Raw genomic sequence first — 13,234 nt, 5'->3', positions numbered from 1 at the left:
ACATTTTATGATGGCCAATATAAATTGTCCAAAATAATATTTTCATATTTTCTTCCATTAAATATATTACAAAGATTTAGTTCCAACAGTGACGATAGATAAATTACCACTGTGCTGATTTGATGCCCTGTATTGTACCTTTTTTAAAAAGCAGTCCTGAGTCCTGAGTGCTTCAGAGTTATTAGCATGGTCTGACTTTAACAGTCCTTCCTTATTGCAATTAACTAAAGGTTAAGGTAAAGGTGCACGTATTTGTCACTGTACAGCGAAATGTGTCCTCCGCATTTAACCCATTTGTGGTAGTGCACACACACACACACACACACACACACACACACACACACACACACACACACACACACACACACACACACTAGTAAATTAGGGGCAGTGAGTAAACACACACCCAGAGCAGTGGGCAGCCAACTCCAGTGCCCGGGGAGCAGAGAGGGTAAAGGGCCTTGCTCAAGGGCCCAACAGTGGCAGCTTGCCGAGCCCGGGAATCGAACCCACAACCCTGTTATCGATATCCCGGCGCTCTAACCGCTGAGCCACCACTGCCCCTACGGATCTTGGTAACTGTGTACTAGTGGGACATGTAATCCATCCTTCACTGTTGATGTCCCAAGTAGCTCCACCGAACAGAGCTGCTCTGTTTTTCCATGTCTGGTCAGATAGCAGTAGCAGGTTTACTGTAACGGAGTGGTAAGTCCAGAGTTTCACAGTCGAGCAAGATTTTAAGGGGGGTTAGAAAAAAAGAGGCTCCCTTGAACACACAGTATTCTCCTTTAAGCTCCCTCTCTGGATAATGTCTTCCACCCACCCATCTCACTGAATTATTAACAGGCTTGCTAGCTTTTTTAAGTTAAAAAAGTCGCTAGCGGCGCTTGATCTGGAGCTCATCTGTAACTCACGGTTCTTTTCACTTTCCTTTTGATTAAATGGCCTGCTTTAAAAGCGAGGAACAGCGGATAGAAGGCTTTTACCCAGACCTTCCTGTTCTTGCTTAATGAAGTCGCCAACTTAACAATAGCTGGAGTGAAGGCTCTGAGTCAGTCCGGCATTTTGAAGCGGCTGATTGGCCGCGCCGAACAGAAGAGCTCCAATCACTTGAGTGCGCGCTGCCGGCGTGGCTGTGCAGCAGGTGTTGTTTGGGGGAGTAGAGTCAGCCTTGATTAGCCCCTTTGATTGTGCGCTGCAGAAGGCTGGACTACCGCTGGGGCAGTCTGGGACTCGTGAAAGCCCAAATTGAGGGGGGAACGGAAGCACGGCACTAATGAATCCGTTCGTCTTGTACCTCATGCAAGCAAAAATGACTCTGCTGGATGGAGAGTTTCTTTTCCCTTCTACATGATTTCTTTCTTCTTCAGGCCATGTTTTAATGTAACACCTTCCCACATTACCGGAAACACTGTACTATATTAAAATAGCTCCTGAAGATGTGATACGTGGTGTTTTCCTTAATTGTGTTGTCCTTGACCTGCTCATTTCCTTCCCTACATAATAACTCTAATAGAACCCATGAGAGGGACCATGAGTGCATAACATCAAACAACATAGAAAATGCTTCAGGCAAAGCAAAAGTCTTGTACAGTGATCCAGTGCAGTAGTTCATAACATGTCTATGTGCTCCATGGTCTCTCACACTGTGTGTTTTGTGTGGTACAGGTGGAATGTAGTGGGGATCCAGGGCTCACTGATGAGTTACTTTACTGAGCCCATCTACTTCTCCAGCATCATTTTGGGAAGCTTGTACCATGCTGACCATCTCTCTCGGGCCATGTACCAGCGCATCGCAGACATCGAGGACCTGCCCCAGCAGTTCACCCTCAATCGGCCTCTCCTAAGCGGTGAGAACCCCCAGCCCCCCAAATACCCCCACACCCCCCGCCCCTCCCCTCCCAAACCCTTTTTGCTCTCTGCTTTTTTTTTTGCTCGCTCTCTTGCTCACAGATTCTAACTAGTACTCTCTCCCTCTCGCGCTCTCATAGACTTTCTCTTGTGCTCTCTTGCTACTTCTTTTTGCTTTCTTGCTCTCGCTTTATCCCACTTTCTCTTTCATTTTTCTCACTCGCTCGCTTGATCACAGGCTTCCTCTAATGCACTCTTGCACTCTCTTTTTCGCTTTCTCTTACTCGTTCTTTTACACTTACTGTCTCTCCCTCCTTCGCTACTTTTTTGCTCTCCCTTATTTTATCCCCATCTCTGGTTTTCTCTCTTTATCAGTGCCCTTCATTTCAGAAGAAACGTGGAAGAAAGTGGTTAATCTAAAGACTTTTGGACATATGGTGTAGATGTATAGGCAGGCCTGTCGCAAGAAGCCTACAATGTTCCCAGTGTATAAAGATGATTATACAAATCAGTATCGGTGGAATATAAGCATTTCTGGGGTAGGATTTTATTTCCCACTCCTCTCGGTTTCTGTTACTCTCTGACTCAGTTTGATCCCCCTTTTTCTGTCTTTCTCTCGCACTTTCTGTATTCTCACCCTCCTTTAATTAACGGTGAGAGCAAGAAGCATTTCATCTCTTTTAAGCTGTGTGCAAACACCAGGGTCTGCTCTGTTTAAAGACTTGAGCAGCGCTTTGGAATCCCAGCCTGGTTTCTCCCTCCGACTCCTTTTGAAGTGATATTTGCTTAACATCTGTAGAAGACACCACCGTAATCACATTGTTATAAGGTCATCCCTTTTTAGATGTGATGAGACACCACTCCACACACCTTATTCCACACTCTGTTTCAGTGTGTTACATCAGGTTCCCCAGAGTTTTCATGGCTTCCCGCTGAAGTCTCGATTTGATAAGTCTGTGATGGGAGTGTGGGATATAACCGTGTTGCTCTACAAACAGAGGCTACTTGTTTAACTTCTCCAGAGTGAAGGGACACAGCTTTTGATTTTAAAACAGGAAGGGGGTGACCTTTCTCTAAAGCTTTAAAAACTGGAGTTGGGGGTCTGCTGCCTTCTTGGTCTAACAGTAGTCAGTAACCAGAAGAAACGATAGGTTTAAAGTAATGGCTACTAAGTACATCCTGAACAGCAAACCTGGAGTAAAGTTTTAGATGGTCCTGAACGGTCTTGTCAGCACTTCACTTTAATTTTGTCTTGGCTTCATTTTCCTGTCGTTTTGTCCTCCCTGTGCTCTGCCTCCTCCAGCTCTGCAGGTAGACAGATAATGGGGTGGGCAATTAACCTTTTCCGCTTTAGAGATTTTGAGAAGGGCTTACATCACTCCACTCGGAGTGCTGTAAATCATCCCAGCTGCTGATGCTTCACTCATTCCAGGCTGGTCTGCAGTGCTGCAGGGACTCTTGACCATTTGAAAATTGAAACACTGAGCGTTTCTCAGCTCTTTTCTAAATATCACTTCCCCCGAAGTAATATTCTCTGCTGCATAAGATCCTTTTCATCTTATTGATCACAAAATAAATTACCTTTACTGAGCAACGGCGTCCTGTCTGTGTACCGAGCAGGAATCAGCAATGCAGAGGCGCGGCAACCAGGGAAGGCTCCTAACTTCAGTGTGAACTGGGCCGTGGGAGACCAGAGTCTGGAGGTCATTAATGCCACCACAGGCAAAGACGACATGGGCCGGCCTTCACGTCTCTGCAAGCATGCGCTCTACAGCCGCTGGGTTCGACTGCACTCTAAGGTATAGTTTGCACTGTTACTGGGTCAGATTAAGTCCTGTTAAACATGGAAAAGGATTCAGTAAAGAAAGAATCATGTAAAGGGCCTGTATCTACTTATAAAATAATACTTTTCTTACTTTGGTGTAGTGACAGTTTGGTGTAGTGTGGACAATGATGTTTCAACATGTACCAATTAACTTCCCAGTTAATTCACTTCTTATGGTCTTATATATATATATATATATATATATATAACACTAAGATGCAAATGTTCATGTTCAGTTTGAAATGTTTGTGATGTCATGAAACCCAACATATTTGCATATATCTATGATCTGGCCTACTGCAGTGAGGCCTGTTCACACTGGAGGCCCTATAAAAAAACCACCTGCAGATTCAGCTTGTTTTGCATACGTACCATGTTTTACCTCCAACCATTTGTGCTAAAATTATAAAAAGTGTTACAGCCTATTGTTTTTTTTAATGGGTTTATACACAATACCAGCGACGCAAGCGGTTTGTTCTATACATTGAACATTTGTTGATTTAATGAAGTTTAAGTTAAACGGAGGTTTAGCTGATCACAGCCAGCACAGCTTAATAAAAGGCAATATTTAAGAACGAATCTTCTAACTTTATAATCACATGTATATTTTGCTTTCTGAACTAAGCTGTAGGCTAACTGTTGTTGTTAAGTGCATAGATAATAATATATGTCCAGATAGACAAACGTCATTCGGGATCCAGTGTTAATGTGAGTTTGAAATCGTGTGGTCTTTTCAGTATTATTGGTCAGTCAAAGTATGAACTGGAAAACAAAACGCAATTGAAATATTTAAGTCTATTCCTTTCTCATGTAATGTAGCCAGTGTTGGACGAGCACTGGTTTATACTGGCTCCCAGTATGCTAAAAAAAAAAGGCATTAGAATGACAGTGTTGTCAGCAAACTCTTGGTGTGGCTCTTTTCTTGACTGAAAACACCCTGAATGACACTGAGCAATTTTATAGTTGGCAGTGTGCACACAGGGTTAGTCCCAAAGGCACTGTAAGAAAACTACTACTTTTTAGGTTAGAAAATGATTAATGACTATATGAATAATGTAAAAATGAATAATGACTATAATGAGTATGAAATGTACATGTAGCTGTTGGAGCCATTTTGTATTAAAATTGAAAATGTACATTGTAAAATTGGATTTAATTCTTCATTAATATTAGTAGCTTTTACATTTGGGTAATATAATAATTCAGTAATGTTATTGCTTTAATGTGATGCAGTTTGATGCTGCTGAGTTTAGTAAAAAAAAATGTGAGGATGCATAAAAGACAGCAGAAGCCTTGCTTCTAGGAGCGTCACAGTCATTTGACCGTCACGTTGCTTCATTTAGATTTTAGAATTTCATCTTTTGTTTTGTATGACTTTAAGTTCATAGTAAAGATACAAACCCCAAAGAAAAGTTTGGATTCATGATCTTTTATTTTCTGATACGTGACACATGTAAAAGAACTCACATAAAAATAATACAGGAAGATGACCAAATCCTTCCCCTTCCAAGCCATTCCCTTCTCCATACTCTGAAATCACCCGCTACATCACAAGCTCTATCAGTTAGACACCTCCCTTCCTATGTTCCTGTGGCTGTTTATGCAATCAGCAACACTTTCACCTAGTGTTACACATTTAACTACACGAAAATGACAAGATCCCACCCCTAACTATTAAGGTTGCTGTGGCCGTTTATGATCCAATCAGCAACACTTCCATTAGAACAAGGATGATGACAAGATCTTGTGCAGGTGCAGGATCTTTTCATCTTTCTTGTCCTAATTGAAGTGGATAGTTAAGGTTCCATATAACTGTCCCTTCACCAATAGAGTATCGCCCACCACATCCATCGCCCACCACATCCATCGCCCACCACATCCATCGCCCACCACATCCATCACTCCATTGCCCTCACCACATCCATCGTCCACTACATTGCAAGATCTTTATATGGTTCATCAGGCACCTCCCTCCAGTGTCAGTGTTTTGCTGAATTAAGCCCACAACACCTTCAGAAGGCTCAACAGTAAAGTCTTGCATCCCAGTCCCACTCCCCTCCAAGCTCACATCTTGGGTTTTCACTGAATCTCACTCACAACCTTAACACCACTACACCAACAGTACACACACACACACACACACACACACACACACCGACTTAAAAATTGTGTGATACAGCCCTTTAAACAAACTGCAGATTGTAACAATTGGCCTATGAGGTGTTCGCCACTTTTGTATGCAGCACTGGACTGCACTGGAAAGGCTTAACTCCCGATCATGCTTTAAGCCCAGTTTTAGACTAAAGTGTAATGTAGTCTTATTAGTCTTAGTTTTGATTTATCATAGGCAAACTTAAGCCTCCTCCTAACGCAGCATGTTTTTGACCTGCTCTGTCTCCTCAGCTCTCGCCAACCTTGCGGATCAAAGTGTCCAAACCCAGCTCGTACCATGAAGCCAAACAGGCGGCGGTGGAGTACCACGCTGCCAAGCAGACGCTCATCAAGGCCTTCCAGAAAGCAGGCTTGGGTGCCTGGGTGAAAAAGCCTATAGAACAGGACCAGTTCTCTCTCAACTCCTGAAGTGGGCACAAGAGGGACAGAGGAGAGATCTGAAAGACATGACCACAACCAGCCGTTGATACTTCACTTGATGTGTGTGTATGCTTGTGTGTGTGTGTGTGTGTTTGACTGTGTTTATTCCCAGTCAAACCACAGCCCTTTAGTCCCAACACTTTGCTCTCATCACTCATGATTCCTCAAGTGTGTGACGACATGACTTTTTGCCTTTTAATTTGTAATGTACGTACGACTAGCCGGTCAGATGTTTGTTCCGGAGTTAATGGCATTAGTCCACAGTGCGTAGTAGGAAATACTGTCATTTATAACTGGAAAGTACTGTCCTTTTGCGCTTGTGTTTTGTGTTGTGTTTGTCATTTTATTCCCCCCGAGGCTTTCTGTTTTAAAGATGGAACGGGTGAGGGCGTAGAGTTACACGCTCACGTCCAGACAGACCACATGCCTGTAGGCAGCAGAGGAAGGTACTGGGTAGAGCATCACACTGTTCCCTGTCCCTTCTGATCTGAACAGCTGTTCTTAAAAGACGGCCACCACCATTTTTAATGAAGCGTTCCCCCAGGTTTTGTTTTATTGTCTTCCCCTTAGGAATTTAGGCTGTTCTTCTGTGTTCGCTTTCCCATGTATTCCGTCAGGACACTTTTGAAGTAGATTTAGCGAACAGAGCATTGTGGTTTTTAAACGAAATATACTCCTGTATTAATTTGACCTCTGATGAAAACGTTTGGTCCCTTAAAAGATCGTAGTGTCCTATTTAAACGCTGGTAGGACGGAGGCGTTCACTTAAGCGTTCCTTTCGGAAAATACGAAATGATCTCGCTCTCATTCCTGTGCATCACCGATTCAGCCGAAGTGCATTGTTTTCATTAAACAGTGTGTCGTGGTGCTTTCAGTTCCAATTACGTCTCCAGTGCATGTTTGTATTGTGTGCTGTAGTGCACATCACTGAAAAATTGCCCCCATCTTTTTTTCTTTTTTTTTTTTTTTTTTTTAACTTGGGCAAAAAATGTAGATGACTTAAGAAGCTGCCTTCTTTTGACCATTTTAGAAGAGTCACCTCTGCATTTAGGTACTTTTACAAGAACGATGTATTGACTTTTTTTAAGCTGCATGGAGAACACGTTCATGTAGGGAGCTAGGTTTTGTAGCACCTCCCTTTTACCTACTGCAATGTCTGTTTCCCTTACGTTGACTTGACAGTGGTGCACGTTTCTTGTTTAAAGCCGTCACTCTGCATGGAAAGAGTGGATGGTTTGCAGGGGCAACTTGGAAAACCCCCTCACGCCCATTCATCCTCATGGGTTTCTGAGAGACTCTGACACAAACTGCTTCATGTTGTTGAGTTCTGCTGTATCCATGAGACTGATCTTAACTTTTTTGCTCTGCTCCTTTTAAGCTTGAGCTCTCTTTGATTGATTGATTGATTGATTGATTGACAGCCTGCAAAATGCAGCATGTTTGACTGATAAGGATGTTAAAGTTTGTATTAATTGGGGCACGTTTTCTATAAGGACCTTTCCTTTCTTTTTTTCTTTCTTTACGGGGCACTGAGTCAGTTGGTCCCGAATAAAAACAATTAAAAAAAAAAAACAAAAAAAAAACACTACTCTCACTGTTGAGAGTTATGCAGAATGAGAAGCCTGTCTGAGGCGTAGGCTGCCACAGCACGCTCATAAAGCAGCGTGTCCATTTGACGAAAGCAAGCAGTAGAATGTGTCTTTCTATGAAAATACAATAACCTGAATTCGGGTCACTTTGCAGTGCTGTATCCTGTGGAATGCATGTGTGTATTTCATAGTTCAGTCTGTCTGATGACTCCTGAATCAACCATCCCAACCCCTGACCCTGGGGCCCATCACTACTGGACTTCTTTTGATTCTCTGGCGCAGCAGTATGGAGTATGGAGGCAGAGTTTAATTTAAAGCGGTTCAGCGAGCCCATCCGGGTGAGTGCGTGTGTATGTCCGTATGTTTGTGTGCGTGCACCTGCTGCTGAGCCCAACCGGCACTCTGTCGAGATGTCATGGCAACAGGATTTGGAGATTGCTGTTGAATCTTCACCAAAGATGATGTCATTTTTTTGGCGATTTTCTTTCAAGGTGAACAAAAAAATATAAAAATAACGGAGACTTTATTTTTAAAAAAAAATGTAAAAAAAAAAATAAAAATAAAAATACTAAGCGAGTTATTTGTGTAAAGATCGTTGGGCATATTACAACTGGTCACCATTGTTTTTGTATATTCATTTACTAATATATTTTTAATTAGTACAAATGAATATGGTTGTGTTCCTCAGTGATAACTGCTAACTGAACAGCTCATTTCTCTGTATTTCCACACCTTCATTTACGACTGTAAATATTGTGAACCTTCCTGTCGTTGCCATGGACACCCTGCATATATTACTGGCATTTTTGAAAATGTAATTCTCATGACAAACAATTCCACAGTTGCCGAAAAAGAAAAGCTACAAAAAAAAGAAATAATTGCTCCCATAACATGGATTCCTTTCATTCCCACCGTTAACAGAACAAATTTAGATTTGTTTGTATGTTTGTTTGTTTATTTTTTGGTTGTTTTTCTTTCTGCATCTCGCCCCAGTCTCTGCCTCGTCAGTGCAGCTCCCTTGACCCTGTATATGTCAAACTGATCTAGAGCCAGAGAGAGGCAGCCTGTCCTTGTAGAGCTTGAACCTCAGTTTGTATTGTGAAGGTGAGCTGCTGGCTGTGTTATGGGGACCAGGCCAGCTCTGTTCTGGTGGCCAGCTCTGTTCACTTGGCTCTCCTTTTCTCAAATGGAAACCATTCCGTCCTCGACTTAATAAACACAGTTTGAAATAGAAAATATATATATACTGTATTTTAGAATTATCAGAGTAGTTTAGTAGGAATACTTCAACCCCCTTTAGTTCAGAGCCTGCAGAGAGAGCAGAGGATTAGTGAGGTGGTTTGGGGTGACTCCATTTTTCCTTTCTATCGTTTTTTTTGTTGTTGTTTGTTTTCTTGAGCCAGCCGCCATCTTTCCCTTCTGTATGTGTCTGACTGTCAACGCTGTATTTCAGATGCCTGCTACTCTACTGTTCTCTATACTATCTACTGTTCTTTACCAACTGCCCAAGATGTCAATGGATGATGTCATGAATACACCTCCCCGTCACAACAGAGATGGACCTTTTTATTTTTTATTCTTCTAGAACTGGACCGTGTCTCAGTCAAGTCCTAACTTCTGACCTGTGACCCAGTGCTCTGGTCCTGGCCAGCCCTGTTCTGAGCGTGTTGTGATTCGGTGACTGTACAGCGGGGCATGGTGGCGCTGGAGCCCGGTGCTGTCCGCTCAGCTCCGCACCCGCCCTGCCCCCTCCTGCGTGTCCTCTGTAATATCCATACACAGGCCACCTGCATGAGCTCCTCCACTGAAGCTGCACCCAGCATGATGACTATAAACGGACTTGTATGTAGAAAAATAAAACATAGATCTATATATAAATGAGCAAAAAATAAACAAGATCTTAGTTTACCTTTGTAGATGAGTGTGATTTATTTTTTTATTTTTTTTTGTACTCCTATATGTGAACCCAGTCTGCAAAGTGTGTGGGTGTGTGTGCACCTGATGGAAGTATTTCAGTCTTGTTCAACTACAGTAAAAAGGTTCATTTATATTTTGTTTTATTATCATTTCTATTGATCCATTCCTCACCTAATTTTAACCGAATGTAAAAAAAAAACTGCCAGATTCACATTTTCAAAAAGGTTCCTGTCTGACAGGTCTTAACACCCCTTTCTGGCATATTTTATTGTTTTATTTAAAAATAGTAAGCACAGCTATTCATACTTAAGAGTCTTTTCTGTAACTCCTAATGCATTACTCAGCCATTCCAGTTTACATCATGAAAAATGTACAGTCAGTGCATCTTAGGACTTGGCAGCAACCCTTTCAGCAGCTTGTAAACACTTTTAACACCTTTTCACACACTTCTTTGCAGAGGGTCTCTAGTTCTGACTTTCTTTGGTCGTACTGCTGAACGTTTTTTTTTAAGGTCTATCCACAAACAGGTCAGGGGGCTTTATGGGGCATTTTACAAGCTTCAGTCTGGCTGCCTACGGTTGATTTTGAAGCATGTTTTGATCATTATCCTGTTGTAGAAGCTCTCTTCTTTTCAGCTTCAGCTTTAAAAAATAAAAATACAAAAATCTATTAATTATATATTTATATATATATATATATATATATTGAGAGAGCTAGAGATAGTTTGACCTTCCCTCAACCTGTGCAATATATTGTTACCTTTGGGGTGGTAAAACAATCCCAATGTCTGACCCCCTTGCTGCACAGTTGACATGGTGCTTTTTTTCTCCAAATGTATCTTTGCTGATCGTGACCAAAGAGTTATATTTTGACTTCATCGGACACCGCACTTGCTTCCAAAACTCATTTTGCTTCTCTAGATGGTTTGTAGCATTCAGATTTTATGTAAGGGTTGCTCATAAGGTTTTGTTTTGACCCTTCCATTAAGATCACTATCATTTTCAGATATCTTGGAATTTGAATTAGCTGACAATCAAGGTCAGAAATCTTCAAAAACAAAACAAAAAAATATATATATATATTTTTTTTCACAGACCACGCTGCTGATTTTACTTTTTATGGCTAGAAAGAGTAACTGCATTCAGACCCTCTAAAATATGATTTATGGTTGATTAGCTACAAAGCCCTCAGTCTACAGAACTCTTTCAAAATTAGTCCCATTCAGATGCACATTTTTTATTTGTCCTTTGCTATGCAGTGCTTTTGGTCTCCAACTGCACATATCAAAGATATCCTCTGTAGATATTAAACCATTATTTATGAAGTTAGATATTAAACCTTTTTAATTGAAATTGTTAGATACCCGAAACTGAAGTCAGAGCCAGCATCTCTTCTATTTAAATCCCACATTGTGAATGGAGTGTAATAACCTGTGTACATGCTTTAACTTGCAGCACTGTCACGGAGTTGGACTTGTATTACTGGCAGCATTAGCTGAACTGTGAGGGGCTATATCCATCACTTACACATCCTCCCCATCTGACACAGAACCTCTTTTTAACCTGCAGTGGTTAAAAGATCTTCTTGATTTGATGAACACTCGCAGTTTTGGCACAACACATCCAATTTTGGGTCTCCCCTGACCCAAAAACCCCTGATTTAACCAGCTAATCAGCTACTTAGTATCATCATTTGTTAAAGCATGGAAACACTAACATATGCAAGACTAGGATAGACTGAAGACCAGGGTTGGGAACCAGTGAGCAGCCTATTGGTAGCATTATTGAACATTGTCAGAATGTACTCTGCGTTTCTCAGCTGTGTTTGAAGGATCCCGCTGATAAGAACATATAGCCCAGTTAGACAGAGGCTTCGCTTATGGGATGCTCTGCCTTTATTTCTCTCAGTGCTGGAGAACGGTTTTGCCTAGAGCAAGAAGTGGCTTTAGAAGGCTGGAGCTCTGAAGTTCTCTCTTGCTCAAACATCTCTCCAATTCCCCTCCATCCTTTAACTATAGCATGTAGGAAGTTCCTCAGCCCATCTCAGCTACTGCCAGAATCAAGTTTGGTAGATCTTAACACCCCTAACCACCAATGCCACGATGCTTTATTCAGGTTTAAAGCCATAATACATATATAATGATCTGTCGGCCAAAAAATACACATGCACATGAGCATTTCCTACTGCACTTGGGAGTGGTTCAGATGCATGTGCTGCATTATTCCTGGTTTACAGTTTGCTTAATAAGGGCTGAAGAATGAAGACCTGAAAAACTGGAGAATATGCAGCGAATGTGTGAGCTGGTTTTGAGCGTAGACAGTATATAAGAGTGGACAGTGCATCCCATTCACTCCCATAGTGATGTTTTCATGGCCATCTTGTTTGGAGGGAATTGGAGCCAGAGCATAAGAACCACATAAGTCATGAAACTAGGTCTACACTCAGATATCTGTAGATTTCAGATTTCAGCATATGAATAAATGTAAAAAACTAATCTGTTATAAATCTATAATGTTCTATAGATTTAGAATCCACAATTTAATGACTTGCATAGTACACTTCATAGGGAGTAGTGAGTAATTTGGGATGAAACCTCTGTTTTCTTCCTTGTTCTGAATGTTTTAATGTTTCTGTTTATGACGTACTGTCCCTCCGTACAGGGCTAGCATGCTCATGCATGCATTTTCTTTCTCTAGACGAACAAATTCCCTAAAAAAAAGGGGGGGGGGAGGGGGGGATCTCAGTTTTTAAAAATGTCTTGATGCATTAATATTCCTTAATATTAACATGCTTTTAAGGCTCTTTTACAGCAATGATGCTGATGATAATAATGCTAATAAAAAAAGACTTCTCCTTCTACATCTTCATACCTTATTTGAAAGACTGACAGTTCAGTTGAATACTTGAATACTTTGACTCATTGACTTGAGACCTAAGTTTATTATTTCTAAACTTCTTTTTCTTCTATATTTACATACATATCTCTGAGTCAAATAAGCAGACGCATCACACCCCTATCAATAATAAATCAATAACTAATGGTACACACAGGCTTTGGAGACGCATGGAGGCAGTCCAGTGGGATAACTCGGATCTGAGCTGGGATTTCATGCTGGAGAACCGTGAGAAGCCTGTCTCTCTTGCACTTGGGAGGACTGTTTGTATTGGAGATCCATAATTTAAAAAGCCTCACCAAGGGAGGGTAGAGTAGAAGAATAAGCTTCTAGCCACGCTGACTTATTCGGCACTAAAGAGGGAATTATTCACTTCATTCTCCAGCACAGGCAGGGAGTCGGGCTCTGGCTGAGAGAGGTCTTGGGCAAAGAGTGGCAGAGATTCCGTCTCTTCTCCTGCTCTGCCCTCATATGTCTCTCACTCTCACTCTCGTCATCTTGGTGTTTGTATTTGTGTTCTGTAGAAGCACAGCCTGCCGAGAATAATCACACTTGCCTAGCAAAAT

At 41.6% G+C, this 13,234-nt stretch overlaps 1 protein-coding gene across 4 annotated transcripts in view; it reads left to right on the top strand.

The window, feature by feature from the left end:
• adarb1b (adenosine deaminase RNA specific B1b) overlaps nucleotides 1-9,765 on the top strand; it is a 314,934-nt gene extending 305,169 nt beyond the window's left edge. For all 4 annotated transcript variants that reach the window (XM_072685611.1, XM_072685609.1, XM_072685610.1 and 1 more), the window contains 3 exons: nucleotides 1,669-1,850; nucleotides 3,472-3,650; nucleotides 6,080-9,765. In XM_072685611.1, coding sequence (XP_072541712.1) covers nucleotides 1,669-1,850; nucleotides 3,472-3,650; nucleotides 6,080-6,256 — 538 coding nt within the window. In that variant the 3' untranslated portion in view covers nucleotides 6,257-9,765. The remainder of the gene's footprint in view (nucleotides 1-1,668; nucleotides 1,851-3,471; nucleotides 3,651-6,079) is intronic.
• Nucleotides 9,766-13,234: the final 3,469 nt, after the last annotated feature.

Source organism: Salminus brasiliensis, chromosome 8 (assembly GCF_030463535.1).
Source record: "Salminus brasiliensis chromosome 8, fSalBra1.hap2, whole genome shotgun sequence".
NCBI lineage: Eukaryota > Metazoa > Chordata > Actinopteri > Characiformes > Bryconidae > Salminus > Salminus brasiliensis.
Note: the sequence above shows the minus strand (reverse complement) of the source record. Positions and strands in the feature narration are given on the sequence as shown.